This window comes from Rhinichthys klamathensis, unplaced genomic scaffold, assembly GCF_029890125.1.
Source record: "Rhinichthys klamathensis goyatoka isolate OS25496 unplaced genomic scaffold, OSU_Roscu_1.1 h1tg000046l_1, whole genome shotgun sequence".
NCBI lineage: Eukaryota > Metazoa > Chordata > Actinopteri > Cypriniformes > Leuciscidae > Rhinichthys > Rhinichthys klamathensis.
Window position 1 is genome coordinate 3,301,618 of NW_026606593.1, and position 20,060 is coordinate 3,321,677.

General features: G+C 40.6%; 2 protein-coding genes across 4 annotated transcripts in view; one reads left to right on the forward strand and one right to left on the reverse strand.

Annotated features, from left to right (window-relative positions):
* Nucleotides 1-13,945, reverse strand: part of rnf167 (ring finger protein 167) — a 121,563-nt gene extending 107,618 nt beyond the window's left edge. The window contains exon 1 of the mRNA XM_056247405.1: nucleotides 13,936-13,945. The gene's annotated coding sequence lies outside the window, so the exon portion shown is untranslated. The remainder of the gene's footprint in view (nucleotides 1-13,935) is intronic.
* The window catches only part of LOC130082534 (voltage-gated potassium channel subunit beta-3), a 79,223-nt gene extending 61,234 nt beyond the window's left edge, over nucleotides 1-17,989 (forward strand). For all 3 annotated transcript variants that reach the window (XM_056247401.1, XM_056247403.1, XM_056247402.1), the window contains 10 exons: nucleotides 9,796-9,840; nucleotides 10,108-10,152; nucleotides 12,039-12,082; nucleotides 12,170-12,256; nucleotides 12,356-12,441; nucleotides 15,274-15,394; nucleotides 15,921-16,015; nucleotides 16,152-16,272; nucleotides 16,504-16,592; nucleotides 17,756-17,989. In XM_056247401.1, the coding sequence (XP_056103376.1) occupies nucleotides 9,796-9,840; nucleotides 10,108-10,152; nucleotides 12,039-12,082; nucleotides 12,170-12,256; nucleotides 12,356-12,441; nucleotides 15,274-15,394; nucleotides 15,921-16,015; nucleotides 16,152-16,272; nucleotides 16,504-16,592; nucleotides 17,756-17,845 (823 nt within the window). In that variant the 3' untranslated portion in view covers nucleotides 17,846-17,989. The remainder of the gene's footprint in view (nucleotides 1-9,795; nucleotides 9,841-10,107; nucleotides 10,153-12,038; nucleotides 12,083-12,169; nucleotides 12,257-12,355; nucleotides 12,442-15,273; nucleotides 15,395-15,920; nucleotides 16,016-16,151; nucleotides 16,273-16,503; nucleotides 16,593-17,755) is intronic.
* The last annotated feature ends 2,071 nt before the right edge of the window (nucleotides 17,990-20,060 follow it).

Sequence of the window (20,060 nt, forward strand, 5' to 3'; positions counted from 1 at the left end):
ATTCACGGCCAGGGACTATTTTTTCCAGCGGAAGGAAGACTTTTAGTGATTTTCCTTCATGAAAGTTGCAATGATAAATTTTTTTTTTTTTTGCTTTAATATTTGCATTGTGTGGTAACCGTTTTATAAAAGCAATAAGGTACTCAAGGCTAGTGCTGTATCGTGAATAAGTCACTTACATAATTATATTCTTAAGGATGTTTTTTTTTTGTGACAAGATTGGTTGTTTCTTTTTACATCTCTTTCTGACTAAACAGAATTGAGAGCTGTATTTGTAGACAGTGTTGTTGAGCAGGGCTTTCCAGTCCTTATCCCGGAGAGAGAGAGAGAGAGAGCGAGCCTCCTGCCAGCAGGGTTTAGCTTCAGTCCCAGTTAAGCGTGTGTGTGTTGGAGCGGAGCTGAGCGTTGCAGGATGGAGGCTCTCTGTGAGCAGGACTGGACAGTGCTGATGTAATGTGATAACCGTAGTTTGAAATAAAGGTTGTGTGAACTGAACAGATGTTAGTAGATCTTCGTGATTATTGGAGGGATTATACGAACACGCTCATCGTCATTTGGAGCAGCATGTGTAGATTACATGAATCAGCTCTGAGAAGTCCACGTGTCCTGTAGTGTGACATGCTTTACTCCATCCTCAAACTGCTAGTTCTTTTATAATTACTATGCATGAATATTTAAAAATCCATACACTGTAGGACTGATTACAAATTGTGAAATGTAAACTAATGTTGACCAAATATACACTTTCCTTAATGCATTTTCATCTGCATTTTAAAGGAGCACTTCACCCATTTCAACATTAATCTTTATTGAAAGTGGGTCATATATGTAGTCGAAATGTAAAAGAAATTTTGAATTTGGTGCCCTCTTGACCGAGAAAAGACAGAAAATAACTTTAGGGCGCATTTGTGTGTAAGACCACAACTCCCAGAATGCACCACGTTGCACAGCTCCGCAAGCCACTCCCACTAATCCAGAACAGCGCAAAGTCGCAAACATCAGAGAAATCACTCTTCCGTCTACTCTACAGGGCTAACGTTAGCTGCCACCAGAGTTAGAAATTCATTTCACACAAAATGTATAGTTAGTTGGCTGTGGCGAGCAGGACGAGGGACGTGAGAGCGGCGCGAGGCCGGTGGCGTGAGTGATAATGAACGACACCTGTGAGACGCACTGGTCTCTCTCGCGTCTCTCACCGAGGAGCGGACGCATAAAACGAGGAGCGACAGGGCAGATCGAGAGAGGAACAGGCCTGATTTTATGGTGTGTTTTGCTTCTGTTGTGTGTGGCCAGCATTGAGGGGCTGCTGGCTTATACTTTTGTTTTGTATTTGTTTATTTTACTATTAAAATGTTTAAATGTTCGCCGATTCCCGTCTCATTCTTCCCACAACAACGAACCCCGTTACATTGGCAAACTCATTAGCGAATTAGCAGCTACTCCTCGTTTGTATTTCTTTCTATATGGTGAATTATTGCATGATACCTGGATGTTCCAGTCAGTACATATGCGGTGCGACACTAGGATGGTTCACATCACAACACAAACGTCCGTGTGCACAAAACTCCATGTCCGTGTCTGCCTCTGACATTTCTTCTAGAAGGAATTGGCATTTTAGAGATTCTTTGCAGCAGACAGACTCTAGCTCGGTGTCCATAGGCGCACAGTTACAGCACGAGCACCACCAATTTGCTACAGCGCGAGCCAACAACTCTCTGTTACCAATATCATAATTACTTTCGGCAGTCGATAAGCGATGAGAAAAAAACGCGCAAGGGTGCATCTTGTCGTCCGAGGAAGAACGCTGGGATAGAACTGCACCTACCCCCACCTCCGACGCATCAACCTCCACCACAAACTGACGTGAAGGATCAGGGGCTACGAGAATGGGAGGTGAAACGAAGCGGCTCTTGAGGTTGGTAAATGCCACTTCAGCAGCATTAGACCACCTGAACGTCGTCTTGGTGGAGGTTAAGGCGGTCAGAGGAGCGGCTAGTTGGCTGAAATTACGAATGAAACGTCGGTAAAAATTGGTGAACCCCAGAAACCTCTGCAGGGCCCTGCGGGAATCCGGAATTGGCCAATCGACCACAGCCTTAACCTTGTCAGGATCCATGCGTATTCCCTCGGACGAGACGATATACCCCAAGAATGGAACCGACTGTGCATGGAACGCGCACTTCTCCGCCTTGACAAAAAGCCTCTGGAGTACTCGTCTGACGTGTTGAACGTGTTCCTGGAGAGACGAAGAAAATATCAATATGTCATCCAGGTAAACATAAATGAACTGATCGACCATGTCTCTCAACACGTCATTGACGAGTGCTTGGAAGACGGCGGGGGAGTTGGACAGGCCGAACGGCATAACCAAGTATTCAAAGTGCCCCCTGGGGGTATTAAATGCCGTCTTCCACTCATCCCCCCTTCTTATCCGGACCAAATGGTAAGCGTTGCGCAGATCCAATTTCGTGAAAAGAGACGCTCCCTGTAGCCGCTCGAAAGCTGAAGACATCAACGGCAAAGGATAAGTAGTCTTTACCGTGATGTTGTTCAGCCCCCGATAGTCAATACACGGTCGCAGAGAGCCATCCTTCTTACCCAAGAAAAAAAAACCTGCGCCCGCGGGAGATGAAGAAGGACGGATGATCCCGGCTGTCAGAGAATCAGAAATATATTTCTCCATGACCTCCCTCTCAGGTACGGAGAGCGAGTATAACTTGCCCTTAGGCGGAGACGTACTTGGCATTAAATCTATAGCACAGTCATAGGGACGATGTGGAGGAAGAGAAGCAGCCCGAGGCTTACTGAACACTTCCTTCAGGTCGAGATACTCCGGGGGCACTTTAGACAGATTCACCGACTCCTCCTGCAACATAGAACAAGAGACAGACGGACACGCAGACACAAGACAAGAGGCATAACACTGATTACTCCAAGCCGACACAGAATTCTGACCCCACTCGATCCTAGGTTGATGCCGAACTAGCCAAGACCCAAAACCACAGGTGCAAAAGGAGAGTTAGTGAGTAAAAATGAAGTTCTCTCGGTATGGTTACCAGAGGTAATGATAGTAAGGACACCAGTCTCCTCAGTAATCCCTGGAAGTATCTATCCGTTCAGGGCGTTAACGGTGATGCGGGGCTGGTGTGTGATGATAGGAATCTGGAGACGTCTAGCCAGAGCATAGTCCATCAGATTGCCCTCCGCTCCAGAATCCACCAGGGCCTGGCAGGTGTGGTCTTGGTCTGCCCATTGCAGTCTTACCGGGAGGAGAGTCGCTGATGAGGATTTAATACCTGAAAGCCCACCCAACAGTAACCTCCGTTCTACTGTCGGGCTGGGTCTTTTACTGGACAGTTGACGAGAAAGTGTCCAGCCTTGCCACAGTAGATGCATAACCCTCTAGCTCTCCGACGTTCCTTCTCCTCCCGGGAAAGCCGAGCTCGACCAACCTGCATGGGTTCTTGATCGAATGAGGAGCTGACCGTGTTCTCCTCTCTGGCGCTGGCGAACTCCGGAAACTCCGGAACCAAACCCTGACGTGAACGATTCCCTCCTTGTTGAAGACGAGCGTCCACGCGTAACGCCAAGCTGATAAGTTCATCGAGACTCCTCGGTAACTCCAGGGTGTAAATTTCTCTTTGAACACGGTCAGCCAACCCATGCAGGAAGACGTCCCACTGCGCCTCTTCGTTCCAGTGGCACTCGGCCGCCAGGGTGCGGAATTCGATGGAATAGTCCGAGACGGTTGTTTGTTTTGACGCAACTCAGTAAGTCTGCGCGCCTGCCTCGTGGCCCACGATCGCGCGGTCAAACACCCCTCTCATCTCGTCCGCGAGTCCCTGGAACGAAGAACAGCAGTGATGTTGATTCTCCCACACCGCCGTTTCCCATTGAGCCGCGCGTCCGGACAACAGTGTCATCACCAAGGCCACTTTAGATCGTTCAGTGGCGAAGGTAAGTGGCTGAAGAGAGAAAAAAATTGAACATTTCGTTAAAAATGCTCTACATAGATTGGGCTCACCCGCATATCTCTCAGGGGTAGGGATGCGCGGCTCGTGCAGATGGAAGTTCGGAGGGTCCTGGGGAACGGTCGGCGGGGGTGGCACAGGGGACGCTCTCATTTGTTGGATCTGAGTGGTGAGCTCGGACACCTGCGTTACCAGTGCTTGCATGGCACGACCAGTCGCCGTCGCTTGTTCCTCTTGATGATCCATCCGTGCAGCACTGCTCGTGAGGAAATTCTGTAGCTCCGTTGTGCTTGCTGAATCCATAGTGGTCAGATCGTTCTGTCAGTCCGGGCCAGAAAGAACGATAGGATTCAAGTGCAATGAACAACTGTTTATTCACAAAAGAATAGAAGTAGTAGGTTCAGACGGAAGTCTCAGTCTCTGACAGGACACTGGCAACGCAGGGACGCAGATGGGCAGACTCCAAGCAATCAGGCAGGGAAACAGGCGATCCGGGCAAACGATCAGACAGGAGAACTGGAAAGAAGACAAGGGTGACTCCAGAGAGCCTCGACAACGATCTGACAAAGACAGGACAAACTCACACACAATAAATAGGGTGCCGTGATGAGAAACAGCTGACGCTGATCCGCTCATCAACCGCAATAACGAGCCACGCCTACCAATACACACACACACAACCATACTCACAGCGCGAGGGCGAGAATGTGAATCCATGAACCGTGACAGTTTTAATACCCTGTATTTTATTTCTCATTTTTAGGAAAAGCACTTAATTACCATTGTTTATTTCTATACCAAATGTCATACACTTGCAATGAAGCTAAAAATATAAACAACTACATCATTATGTTGATATCCTATATTTTTACAATAAAACTTACGACAAACATGTCTTCTAATATCCTCAGTTGTTGCGTATACCGAGCTGCATCGAACACATTTGTAAATAACTTTCCTTGAACCCATTGGTGCGAGTTCACTTTAATACCGCGTGCGTTATATACATGTTGCTGCTGATTGGACTGCAGTTCTGACACGCCCACCAAACAAGAGAAAACGCATCTCAAACCCCGTTGCACACCGGTGCACGCCGTTTCCAGGAAACATGACGTTCAACCCGGAAACCGTAGCAAAACGTTGCGCACCGTTTTGAACTTGAACGTGCCCCTGGTCACTTTTAAATGCAGGGTCACTCCACATGAAGAAGCATGTCTTTCCATTTCACGCTTCTAGAGTCCTGCGTGCAGCGGGCATCTGGCTGGCATACGGCTCTGGTGACCTACATCACCACTTACATGCTCACATACTCACTTCTGTTTTCACATCAGCTAATTTCAGGAATGTGCTGACGTTATAGTTTTTTTTTAAAAGAATCTAGTGAATTTGCCTCACAAATTGAACTGTAATTGAATCAAACTCGCTCCTGAAAGGCACCGTTTAATATCAGATATTAGTACCGCAAATAATGCAAGAAACCTGGATAGAACATTCCTCTCTAATCACAAGGTCATTGGTTTACCTGTACACATACTTTTTCCCCTTTTCTAACTTAAAAAAAAAAAAAAGCTTATTACAAAAATAATATACTTAAAGTCCCCCTGTAGTCAATAATTGTATCCCTTAAAACTCATCTTTGATCACCGAAATGACATATTTAATTGTTTTTTCCTTGAATGCTTTAAAACAGCTTGAATGTAACTCTACACTCTTGCCTCATTTAGTATACGCGGCTCTATGAATATGCGAATGAGCCCCGTCTCCACTCACTCACTCAGCTCAGAGATCCACTGGTTGATGATCACACGTTGATCTGATTGGTTACAAGGTCGTTTGTGACGTCAGAAACACCAGCGATTTCAAACCGTGTGTTTGAGACTGTCTTTGGTTCACTGCAGTTTTAAAGGTGCCCTAGAATGTTTTTTTTTATTATTTTATAATGTTTCCTGGGTTACCCTTATAATGTTAGTATGTTTTTTAGATAAAAAATAATCATAATTTAGAAATAAATGGCATTTTTCCTAGCCTGCTATTAGCCTCTGATTTGAACACTCTGTTTGAAGGGGCGTGTCTGCTGTGGGATTCAGTGTAACCGCGGCCACTGCTGTGATTGGCTGACATGCTTGCATATGAAATAGCTACGCATTACATGTGAAACTCTCTCCCGAATACTTTTACTACTGCTATTATACGTTTTTACTATAACAGCTATCGAGATTAACGAATCGTGAGATGTTTTTAAAGTATTTAGATCTATTCCCATCACATAAAATGTTGCCGTGATGAGCATTGAGCAGATGACAGTGTGTTGATCGCGAGAATGAAGATCTTATCATTGCAAAGCAGTTTCTGCACTCTCTCTAAGGCTTTCACCAATGCAAACACGATGATGTAAATACAGTAAGAGCTTCGTTGTGCAGTAACGTGCGTCATTGATTTCATAACGAGTTTGGCAAGTGTCCAGATAAACTCGCGCTGTGTGGAAAGATTGTTCTTTGATCGCTTTCTGTATATAATTTGTTCACAATTTAAATACGATTATTTTCATCCTGCTAAAAGAAACGGTGTGAAGCTGATATTTTAGTCACTGGCTTGACTTACTGATGCATAAACAGTATTGAACGATTTTGAGAGAAAGATTACCTGTCTGAACTTGAACAATTACACATCAGAAAGTGTTGCTTGGTAGCTCGATCCGAGGCCAGCTCTGTATTGGCCCAAGTTGAGGAAACAGTCGGTGAAATGTTTGGAAATTTCCAGAGAAAATAAAATGAACCCATTGTTTCTTCAGAGGCTCAGATGAAGGAACTAAAAAATACTTTTGTGTTCATGTGTACATCCACACTGAGCAACTGCCATGCTTCGGCTGCGCAGTTCCGCCTGGCATTGAGGGCTGGCATTATGCAAATATTTGAAGGCGTACATATTAATGATCCCGACTATTGCGTCACAGTCGGTATTGTGTGGAGAACCGACCGTTTTTCAGGGGTGTTTTTCATAAACGTGAATTAAATGAGAACGCGAAAACAGTCCAGTTTGAGATTCACTCTATGTTATGTCCATGCACTGAACTCTTGTTATTTGACTATACCAAGGTAAATTCAATTTTGAATTATAGGTCACCTTTAAGGAGAAAATACTGTCGACTTATGAATTTACTCATGGTTTATCTTAAAGCATATTAAAACACACACATATACATATAAACAACATTAAAAGCTAGATTTTCACCACAGGGGGGCTTTAAGAATATACTTAATTGTGAACTAAATGTAATGTTTTTAACACTTTATTGCATGGTAATTGAAATTAAAGGGGTCATATAATGCCATTTTTGTACAAGCTAGTATGATTCTTTAGGGTATAAATTAAAAGTTTGTAATATACTTTAATTAAAAATTCTCTTTAGTATTGTAAGAAAACACTTATTTTACTTGGTCAAAAACAGCTCTGTTTTCAGCACGCCGTTTCAGTGCATATGACTTTAAATGATAATGAGCTTTGCTCACCCCGCCTCTCTGTTCTGTGCGTACACCGTTTGTAACACAATAACCATAACGCGTTGTTCAGTTTAAACGTGGGATTATGAATTATATTGAGAACATCATACATAGAAAACATGCCGTAATGTAACATTACCCTGAGTGTAAACCTTAGACGCATTCATTGTGAAGCGTGCAGCTAGCGATTTGCAAAGATTAATATAAATATTAATATAAAATTTAATAAAACGTTACACTCACTTCAGTTGTTCAAGAGGTTCAGCAGGAACACGAATATCTGGTACCGATTCTTTTTTCAGGAGCAGCTTCTTAGCAAATCCAGCTTTATACTTGACGCTCGTTTATAAAGCAGTCTGGTGTGTGAAATGATTCGCGCAAACATGAGAGCATTGACGTTGCTCGTGGGGAATATTCCCTTCGAAAACAAACACAGCCACTGCGTCTTCAGCGGTTCGGATTTAGGAACATTAAAATGACTGTGTTCGTTATTACACCCAAGAACAGAACACCACAATCGCTTAGACGCCATTCTGCTCATAGACAGTGCTCCAGCATATCAACAATGACCGCGCCGGTCCGCGCGCACTATGATTGACAGCTGGCTCACGAGCGAGGGCGGGTCTGTGTTGAAACGCTCCTGTCAATCAACAATCGTGGGAGGGGCTTCCGAGTGTGTGACGTCACACAGTCGAACGGCTCAATTTGAGACAGGGGAAAACATATAAGGAGATTAAAACAAAACCACTGGATGGATTTTTATCATTATATGATGGTTGAGTACAGGCACTGCCAACACACATTTCAGTACAATCAACTTGTAAAAGTGCATGTACCATTATATGACCCCTTTAAATGAAAATGTATTATAGATTCAATTTTTATTAAATGCATTTAGCTGAACTTAAGAGTGTTTTTTGACCCACTTAAGTAGGAATTAAGTACTTTCTTTGTTTTATGTATATGTATACGATTTTAAGTGCACACTCAATACAAAAGAGCACACTTTTTCCACAAGGGTCATGGCAATCTAAGCCATTTTTCGTTCTCTGCCATTTCCATAAGGGTGTTGCACAAAGGATTTAACGCTTGAATCCATAACTTGTCTTGTAAAGCTTTACTTTTTCTTTGTCTTGTTACATTATAAGACAGATCAAACTCAGAACTACTTTACACTTGTTCACGTTCCAAAAACATGAATTTTTCCACGGTCAAAAGACTGTCTAGCACCAACCCTTCTTTCTTCCTTATTCTTCTTCAAAATTGTTACGCATGCGTATCATGTATGAAACTAGTCAAAGTCACGTGATACAATACAAATAACACAAAATACAGATTTATCAAAAACATAATCACTCTAAATATAAGAACGAATATTACAAAATTCTAAAAGTAATCACAAGGTCGTTGGTTTACATGTACCTTTACTTCTTATTTCATGTTAGAAGCTTTCATTTTCAACACATTTAGTATGTTTTATTGAAATACATTTTTTTTATCTGCCTTTAATAAGCTATCATTCCCATGCACAAGCAATGTGGGACAAGTTACATGCTTAAGTTTAATAGAGTTTGTTCATATCATGTTGTTGCCCCTCTCTCATTTCTTTCATTCTCAGTCTTTCCCACATTCTTTTTCGTCTCTTTTTCCTCACTTACAGTATAAATACGAGTTAATATACTGAAAAAATATGTATGGAGAATAAGAAATAAATTAATATGGTGTGATATTTATGAGTAATATAATATAATATAATAATATTAAAAACATTATATGACCATTGTAATATATTTATGTAATATATTTAAGCAGTTTTGGTTCTCAGGTAAAAAATAAAAAAGTGCTTTAAGGATGTTTAGATGCAGGTGAAACTTGACAAATTTGAATATATGATGAATATGTATGAATATATATATGAATTTATTGAATAATTTGAATTCAACTTAAAAGGTGAAACTAATATATTATATAGACTCATTACATGCAAAGTGCAATATTTCAAGCCTTTATTTGTTATAATTTTGATGATTATGGCTTACAGCTTATGAAAACCTTTTCACAATATTCTAATTTTGACTTTGGGGTTTTCATAAGCTGTAAGCCATAATCATCAAAATTATAACAAATAAAGGCTTGAAATATTGCACTTTGCATGTACTGAGTCTAAATAATATATTAGTTTCACCTTTTAAGTTGAATTACTGAAATAAATGAACTTTTGCACGATATTCAAATTTTTCGCGTTTCACCTGTATTTTTTTCAAGTGTATAAATAATAATAATAAAAATAGGTTTTCAGATTTTGTGTCCTTCTTTTCCTGCAGGGCTGAAATCACTCTAGGCAACATCATTAAGAAGAAAGGCTGGAGGTGACCGTTTTATTCTTATGCTTCTCATTTTGGATTAATTTTGTGGCAAATCAGTTTGAGTGTACATATTCTTCTTCTCAGACATTAATCATGGAAAAAGTTTTTACATCATATCTTGTATTTCTTCCTGTGCTCTGGGTTTTGTCAGGTTGAGTTCAGAGTAAATGTGGCTGCTATCTGGATTCAATGGAACAAAATTATAGGACAGGATTTGGCTTGATCTCACTATAATAACCAACATTGTCCCCCCAAAAAAATCTGTTTCAGACGGTCCAGTTATGTAGTAACGACTAAGATCTACTGGGGAGGACAGTGAGTATTCAGTTCTACAATCATATAGATTAACATGAATAAATCAGAATAGTGTCAAAATGAACATATAAACTAAAAGTAATTTACAAATGACATTTATATTTGCAGATATATATAATATATATATATATATATACTGTATATATATATATATACACTCACCGGCCACTTTATTAGGTACCCCATGCTAGTAACGGGTTGGACCCCCTTTTGCCTTCAGAACTGCCTCAATTCTTCGTGGCATAGATTCAACAAGGTGCTGGAAGCATTCCTCAGGGAGTTTGGTCCATATTGACATGATGGCATCACACAGTTGCCGCAGATTTGTCGGCTGCACATCCATGATGCGAATCTCCCGTTCCACCACATCCCAAAGATGCTCTATTGGGTTGAGATCTGGTGACTGTGGAGGCCATTTTAGTACAGTGAACTCATTGTCATGTTCAAGAAACCAATTTGAAATGATTAGAGCTTTGTGACATGGTGGAAGTAGCCATCAGAGGATGGGTACATGGTGGCCATAAAGGGATGGACATGGTCAGAAACAATGCTCAGGTAGGCCGTGGCATTTAAACGATGCCCAATTGGCACTAAGGGGCCTAAAGTGTGCCAGGAAAACATCCCCCACACCATTACACCACCACCACCAGCCTGCACAGTGGTAACAAGGCATGATGGTTCCATGTTCTCATTCTGTTTACGCCAAATTCTGACTCTAACATCTGAATGTCTCAACAGAAATCGAGACTCATCAGACCAGGCAACATTTTTCCAGTCTTCAACTGTTCAATTTTGGTGAGCTCTTGCAAATTGTAGCCTCTTTTTCCTATTTGTAGTGGAGATGAGTGGTACCCGGTGGAGTCTTCTGCTGTTGTAGCCCATCCGCCTCAAGGTTGTGCGTGTTGTGGCTTCACAAATGCTTTGCTGCATACCTCGGTTGTAACGAGTGGTTATTTCAGTCACTGTTGCCCTTCTATCAGCTCGAACCAGTCTGGCCATTCTCCTCTGACCTCTGGCATCAACAAGGCATTTCCGCCCACAGAACTGCCGCTCACTGGATGTTTTTTCTTTTTCGGACCATTCTCTGTAAACCCTAGAGATGGTTGTGCGTGAAAATCCCAGTAGATTAGCAGTTTCTGAAATACTCAGACCAGCCCTTCTGGCACCAACAATCATGCCACGTTCAAAGTCACTCAAATCAACTTTCTTCCCCATACTGATGCTCGGTTTGAACTGCAGGAGATTGTCTTGACCATGTCTACATGCCTAAATGCACTGAGTTGCCGCCATGTGATTGGCTGCTTAGAAGTTAAGTGTTAACGAGCAGTTGGACAGCTGTACCTAATAAAGTGGCCGGTGAGTGTATATTAGTGCTGTCAAAATGATTAATCCCGATTAATCACATCTAAAATAGAAGTTTGTGTTTATATAATATGTGTGAGTACATATATAAATATATATATATAGATATATACTCTATATGTGTGTGTACATATATATAAATATATATACTCTATATGTGTGTGTGTATATGTATATGCATATATTATACACACACACATGACACACACACACACACATATATATATAATATATAGATACACATTATACAAAAAAAAACGATTAATCGTTTTGACAGCACTAATATATAAATATCTGTAAAATTGTTTATATTCTTTTTTTACATTTATTAATTGTTAATTCTATATATGTATATAGAATATATAATTATGTAAGTGTACAGTTAAGATATTGTGTTTAAAATGTAAGTTATTCGATATTAACTTCTTGTACTCCAGCATGCTAATACTCAGTGAATATACTTAGTCATTTTCTTCATATCTCCATATCTTCTCCTCTCTGACATCTGCATTCATAATCCTCAGGGCAGAGACAGAGAGAGGCCTGTCTAGAAAACACATCATAGAAGGTAAAGTGCTGCTCTCCCCACCTCTCTCTCTCTCGATTATGACGATAATAATTAATCGGAGAGACAGTGATGGTGATGTATCCACAGGTCTCAGAGGTTCCCTGTCTAGACTACAGCTGGATTACGTGGATATTGTCTTTGCCAACCGAAACGATGTCAACAGCCCCATGGAAGGTCTATCTTCGCTTTTACATCTTTTATGGCATGTGTTATGAATGAATAATTTATGCTATATGGCTTATCACGAGCACTGTTGTGTGTGTGTTCTTTCAGAGGTAGTACGTGCGATGACATTTGTTATAAACCAGGGTATGGCCATGTACTGGGGCACGTCCCGCTGGAGCGCCATGGAGATCATGGTAGGATCTATCGCCCCTTAATATACCAAAGTTCATTCCATAAGCATACCATCTGTTCTTCATAATATATCACATTTGCCATTGTAATGAAATAAGTGGATACCAGTGTTGGGCAACATTGAATCTGTAGCTTGTCAATTTATAGTAGTTCAACTATAAAAGAAAGCTTGTTACACTACAAGCCACCAAGACCCAAGGGCATAATGGCATTTGAAATATAAGGCTATCCAGCAATATCATTTATAATTTTATTTTATAAGTTTCTCAATTATATTACATGCATCTGCAACTTGAACAAACATATTTATACATAAACTAAAAATTTCGCTGTCTATGAATAAGAAGATTCGGGAACTCAAAACGTTTTTGTTTTTGTCCAATTTACCGGGTCCATTGGACTTTCAAACGCTACATATGAAAAAACAATGTAGGAGAATGTGTTTGATTATTAAAAGCAATGTAACATTTGTTTGTGACACTTCTACTCACTGAAAAAAAAGTATACTGTTACTGGAAACACTACACTATTATGAATATAAATGAACTACTGTCACACAATATAAAATTTGATTAAAGGTACACTGTGTAACTTTTGGCCCTCTAGTGGTTAAAAACAAAACTGCATGCATTTTGTGGAAGAACATTGTTTTGGTTGTGCGTCGGCTCTGCGTGACTGTGCGGATGAATATAGTTATTCTGCTGCTCATAAAACATATAGGCTTAAGATTTAACCAGTTTAGATGGAAAGGATCTCAAGCTGACGAGCTGAAGACGTTACTGTAGCTTTACCCATTAATACACACGCTACTTCCTTGAGAATAAATTCCAGCACAGCGTTACAACAACCATAATGAAATGACCCTTCACAATAGATGATGCTTTACAATCAACTCTGTTAGAGAGATACATATGGCAATTTATCTGTTCAATAAAATACCTTACACACTTGTTGAGTAATACAAACGCAATCTCCGCATTTCAGTTTCCTTAGTTCTTTCCATCCACGAAAAGCCAAGCCGATGTTGATTCTTGTTTTATTACGAGCTCTGTCTCGTTCTCTTTTTGCCAGCAGACTCTCCTCTGTTCGCTGTTATTTTGTAACACGGGTGAGGTTGGAGATTTAGTGACTCCATGTCAACCTTTCTCGCTCGTAACACACACACATCAAAGTAACCGGAGCATCTTTTCTCTATTTACGGATATGACGTAGCCTGGCTAACGTCAGACCCAAGTCTCATTGAGACTTGGGTCTGGGAACCACATGTTCATTTTCTCGTATTTGAGGCGTGGTTTACGAATACCCAGAGCCGTTTATTGGGTGTTACGAATGTCTATCAAATGCGCCTGTACGTAGCTCATAGCCAATCGTTTCAATTATACCAGATGACGTATGTAGAGCGACAGAAATTAGACGAGGAAGAAGACGATGGGTCAGAGATTTATGTGTACACGATGGCGTGTATCTAACGGCCGTTTCACACCGCATGCGTGAGCGGCGCTTATTTTTTTCGGCATGCATGTTAATAAATGAGTGCATTCACACCGGGAGCAGGAGCGGCGCGTGAGCAGCAGTGAAGCGGGGGTTTCGGCGTCGAATCTGTTTTTGCACTGCTCACGCTCAACTAAAGTGAAAGTACACTTTTGATGGACAAAAATAAATATGATTTCACACAAAAAGTGCCCAAAATGCACAGAATAAGCATGTCTAGTGAGTTTTAGCAAATAAAAGAAAATAAAGACTCAGAAATATTTATAGAAGATTTAGGCTACCCGGTAAAAACTTGTTTTTAATTATTCAGTTTGGGTGAAAGTTGTGTATTATATATATAAAAAAACTAAAATAAACTAGCCAGAAAATATTATATATAAACGTTCTTTTAGTTTATGTAACACACAGACAGCTAGCTATAGGCTAGCACAACCCAAATCAAACCCGAGTGTGTGGTTTATTTGTGTTTTGTTTTTTATCCGCGGAGTTGCAGTCTTGTAAACATATCGAAAGTATGACTGAAACTAATAGATAGGAGCCGTTTTCTGGGTTGTTTTGTAGTTTAACATTTATATGCGAATGTTGTACACCTCCCCATTACAAACTTTCAAGACTATCAATGTTATAAATTACCAACTTCTAAAAACAAATGTCTAGTTGTCTTTGTAAAGAATTGCTCGCTTATGTAGCTTTGGAGCCGCGCTGTGACTGTACAAACGCTTCCAGTGTGAATACTCTCGCGCGTCTGCAGCTGCCGTGACGATGTAGTTACGCTGACGCGCTGCTCAAGTGCCGCTCACGCTCGCGGTGTGAAATCTATGTGTGAAACGGCCGTAAAGCTGCATCGAAAGGTAACTTCGCGTCTGCTGCCATGTTGGATCCATAGGTATAAACAAACTGCTTCGGTGTGTCGCATAGACGCGTCATCGTCTTGCTGCTCCCTCCCCGTTCTGTGATTGGTTCCCTAAATGAGGCGAAAATTTGGTCCATGGTATCCAGACTACCTAGCAGCGTGAATAAAATTGCGCTGCGGCAAGGTAGTATGGGGAAACCCAGGCTAGATATGACGAGTAATGTGAGTAATGATGTGCGCAATTTCCCATGAAAACCATCCTGACTGGTCTAAAACATAAACACTTATATAATAAGCTTACCATAGTCAATCAGGGTAAGACAAAACACCTTTTGGAAGAAGGATTATTGATGCATTATTTAAATTTTGTTTAAATACCTTTAAATTTGTAATGTCACTTCTTTTATACATCACTGGTTGTTAGCATCTCGGCCACAGAAAGGACAGTCTAACCTTTTCTTGTCTTCTGTGTGTGTGTTTGTGTGTTTAGGAGGCATACTCCGTAGCGAGGCAGTTTAACTTAATCCCACCAGTATGCGAGCAGGCCGAGTATCACTATTTCCAGAGGGATAAAGTGGAGGTGCAGCTGCCAGAGCTCTACCACAAGATCGGTCAGTCCACAAAAGTTACCTTCAAATCATTCATTATACCAAAAAAAAAAATGTGCCATTAAACCATATGGAAGTTGCTCAGATTGTAGGTTATATGTAGTATGCAACGTGGCACGGGCCGTAGTCACTCTACTGTATATTAGCGCGCTTTGCAGTCTTTTTCACGCTATTAAGAGCTCAGTCACTGATGAAGCATCTACCATGATATAATGAAATATTTTTTTGGTTTTTAAACATTTTATGCTATAAAAATATATTTTGTTAGTACATAATCTACCGGCAAGGGCTGTTTAATGACACTAACCTCAAGTTTCAGCATGAAAATAGCTGTGCTGAAGGACAAAATGTACTGAAGAAGTCGTTCATACCACAGTACTATGACTTTTGCGACGCCCAACTTCTTAAATTATGATTATTTTTTTTAATAATTACTTAATTTCATGATTTTAATTGTTGGATTTGAGGTTTAATTAGGACAGATGTCAACTCAAACCCCATGTCTTGTGACTGTCACATGTCCTGCCAGGCGTTGGAGCGATGACCTGGTCTCCTCTCGCATGTGGGCTGATCACAGGAAAATACAGCGATGGCGTTCCAGACTGTTCAAGAGCCGCAATGAAAGTGAGTCATGAAGAATTTGTCAGCAGTAGATTTTCTCTCCTCCCTCTTTTCAATTTCTCATTGTCAGTTGATTTGATATTTTGTCATCTAATGCAATGACATTGATATTATATCTCAATGTTTGATTGTGTATTAGGGATATCAGTGGCTAAAGGAGCGAGTGTACAGTGAAGAAGGGCGCAGACAGCTTGCAAAAATCAAAGAGCTCCACCTGGTGGCTGACAGGCTGGGCTGCACGGCTGCTCAACTCGCCATTGGTGAGTGTCTCTCGGCTCAGCCTGGATTTTGACTATTGTTGCTAATGGTCTGATCGACTTTCAGGCTTATTCGGGCCAAGAATCATCCATGTATATGTGCTAAGTTGGAGTCAATATTGGAGCATGCCAGACTGAGAAAGTGCTTGCCATTTTAATAAAGTCAGTCATTAAACGGTTTGTTCATTCAAATGTCTTTAATAAAAAAAAGATATTGTGAAATCTCTCACTCAGCATGGTGTTTGCGCAGTGAAGGGGTTAGTTCTGTACTTCTTGGTGTCTCCAATACAGACCAGCTTATTGAGAACCTCGGAGCCCTGCGGGTAATAAACACACACACACACACACACACACACACACACACACACACACACACACACACACACACACACACACACACACACACACACAACCGCTCAAAAGTTTTTTTGTAATGTTTTTTGAAAGAAGGTCAAGGAAGGAATGTTTACAGTATAATTGTAATTACTCCAGTCTTCAGTCAAATGATCCTTCAGAAATCATTCCCTTGTGAAAAAAGAAGTGTGCTTAGTTGTATTACATGTGCACTCGTAGTGCACTTTAAATCTTAAAAGTAAATTAAAACAAAAACGTGTAACTTTTTTCTACTATACTATACTATTTGCAGGTGATATAATATTAAATTAAAGTCCTCTTAAGTGTACGTAAAGAAAGTTCACATTCATGACTACTGTGTCTTTATTAACACACTTAAGTACAGTTTTATAATAACGTAAAATTAAAAGTTAAGTATTTTGTGGTGCTTTAAAGAAGCAACTAACATACTAGCACATGTAAAGTACTGGATTAAGATTTTAACTGTAGCGTGTTATTTGTAAATATTTTTTAATGTACTAAATTGCAACCTTATCATTACACATAAATGTGTAATTACAAATATATTTAAATACATGACATTTAAGTTTCAATAGACATGACATTAAAGGATATTTTGGTTTACCATGAATGCTAATCAGTACACTTTAACCATATTTCAAAGACAATTATGAGTATGTTGACATACTGAAGATGTACTTAAGCTGTACTAAAGTGGGTAAAAACACCATTAAGCTCAACTAATTGCATTTAATATAAATGTAAACTATAATATATTTTCATTTAATTGTAAATAACATGCAATTTAGTGTCAGAAGGCGTTACATTCAATTCACACTTGAGTATATTCTTTTGAAGTATATTATTTACATCAATAAATAAAGTGCTAAAGTGTTCTTTTTTTTACAAGTGTTCTAATATTCTGATTTGATCTTCAAGAAGCATTTCTTATTACTACCCATGTTGAAAATATTAGTGTTGCCTGATATTTCTGTGGAAACTGCGATACATTTCCTCGATGACTGATTGGAGAGTTCAAAAGAACAGCATTGATTTCAAATAGCATGTTTTTACTGACACTTTTGAACAATGAGACTCAGCCTTCATAACATTATTTTCATATTCTCTTCAGGTGCTGTCTCAAATGACACCTCAGACTGTGAGCGAGATGGATGCTCTCCTGGGCAACAAGCCTCACTCCAAGAAAGAGTCACGTGCGTGAGGGAACTAGAGAGATGACATGAACATGTGCAGCCTGAAAAGACAAAGAAAGCAAGGTGGAAAAGACGGAACACGGCGTACCATTGCTTTCCTGCTCTCCCGTATATTACAACACCTGCATGCCTTCTGCAACATGCTTCCAGCCCATACCGATACCACACCGCTCTCTGTAACCCTACTCAAATATCCCAACATAACCTACCAATTAAACATGGACACGGCTGTCATCACAGAAATGCCACGAACAACAACTTTTTCATTTCCTTATTCGGAGAGACTGAAGTTTCAGTCTTCCAGGAGGAAGTACTGCCGATTGAAGGAGGTGAATGAGTGTCACAAATCTTCTTTATCAGCAGGCCCAGACGGAATCTGGACTTTCTTGCAGTTTCCACTCTGGAATTCCACTGTTTCCACTACGGAATTCCAGTTTCCACTGCAAAATTCCAGTTTCCACTGCAGAATTCCACTGTTTCCACTACGGAATTCCAGTTTCCACTGCAGAATTCCAGTTTCCACTGCAGAATTCCACTGTTTCCACGACGGAATTCCAGTTTCCACTGCAAAATTCCAGTTTCCACTGCAGAATTCCACTGTTTCCACTACGGAATTCCAGTTTCCACTGCAGAATTCCAGTTTCCACTACGGAATTCCAGTTTCCACTGCAGAATTCCAGTTTCCACTACGGAATTCCAGTTTCCACTACGGAATTCCACTGTTTCCACTACGGAATTCTGTGCAATGGATCAAACGTGATAAAATGAGTTAAAGGAAGCTAAGAGTGCTACATTATTATTGGCAGCTGGAAACTTTATCAAATATTTATTAAACCAAGATGTGCGGGGCGAACGATGTGTAGCAGTTTCTGAATCCTGCCGAACTCTGCGCAGATTCCGCGTGGGCCTGGATGTGCGGATGTGTGTTCAAGAAAGTATGAGCGAGTGTTTGTGTGTGTGCATGCAGTGACTCTTTCGATCCAACTCTCGGTTGCTGGTGTTGCACCTGAGTGACTCGGAAAAATGGACTTGACGCGAGCGAAGCAGTTTCTGAGGTGCCTGTCCCCGTGTGTTGGGGCGTTGTTCGCTGCCTGTCACGTTTCATTCTCGCGGTGCAGGAGAGCGTGGCAAAGACTCCGGCGCGTGACGGGAACAACATGCAGCAACTGCAAACAGCTGTTTGGACACATCACAAGTCTTCCTCCATTTCCCTCCTTTCCATCTCTCCTTGTGTTTACAACAGTGCACCTGTCCCTTTAAGAGAACCCGTGCAGTTATGGGAGGGGCGTGCGAGTGTGTATACGGTACCTTGCAAACATATTTAGACCTTCACCAATTCACTTGTTTAAAAACAAGTCTTTTAGTCAGTATTACTATTGCTATGTATTTTTTAGAAAAAGCATAAGCATGATCCCTAACCCCACCCCACCCCTAAACCTAAGCAGATCGTATGACAACATGAATGAATTAATCATAATTTGGCAAAAAAGTTATAAAATGCCATGAGAATGGGTTGTAGCAACAGTATAGCAACAGCGTTTGCCTACTCTAGTTCGAAATCAAAAAAAAAAAAAATCTTGAACACTGTTAAAGTCTGATAAAAAGAAAGTAGTAACATTCTCTAGTGTTTACTGGCTCGAGGGCGGGGGAACCTGTCACTCACATGAGATCCACCAATAGCAAACCACACCCATCCAAACATCAAATCAATTTCCACAACAAAATCAAGTGCCACCCTACATTTTTTTGTTCTTGTTCCATTTCACTCATATACGTGTTTGGGAATGACTGAGCTGATATAGCAGGGACTGTTAATTTTGCAAATCTGTTTTTCTGTTTGGTGGTGCAGAAGATACATACTTCACCTTTATATGCAGGATTTGTGATTCATCATAATTTAAAACTTGGTTCCTGGTCTGAATACTTTTGCAAGGCATCATATGTGTGGGGCTTGGCTTGAGCGGTCAGCATCCTTTGCACTAAGTGGACAGAGTCATAATTTTAATATCATAGTTCACAAATAGTCATGAAGGGTCATAGGTTAACATGACCAGAGAACTGTGCTAGTGTTGCTTTGTGTGTTTGACAAATACAAGCTGCGTCAGTGACAATGAAAAGCGAAGCGCTTCACTTTTAAAGTGTTTGTGTCATTCCATTATTTCAGAGAGAAAGACACAGATTTGCTAGATTTAATATCTATTGTTAATTTCCCATCAGTCATTA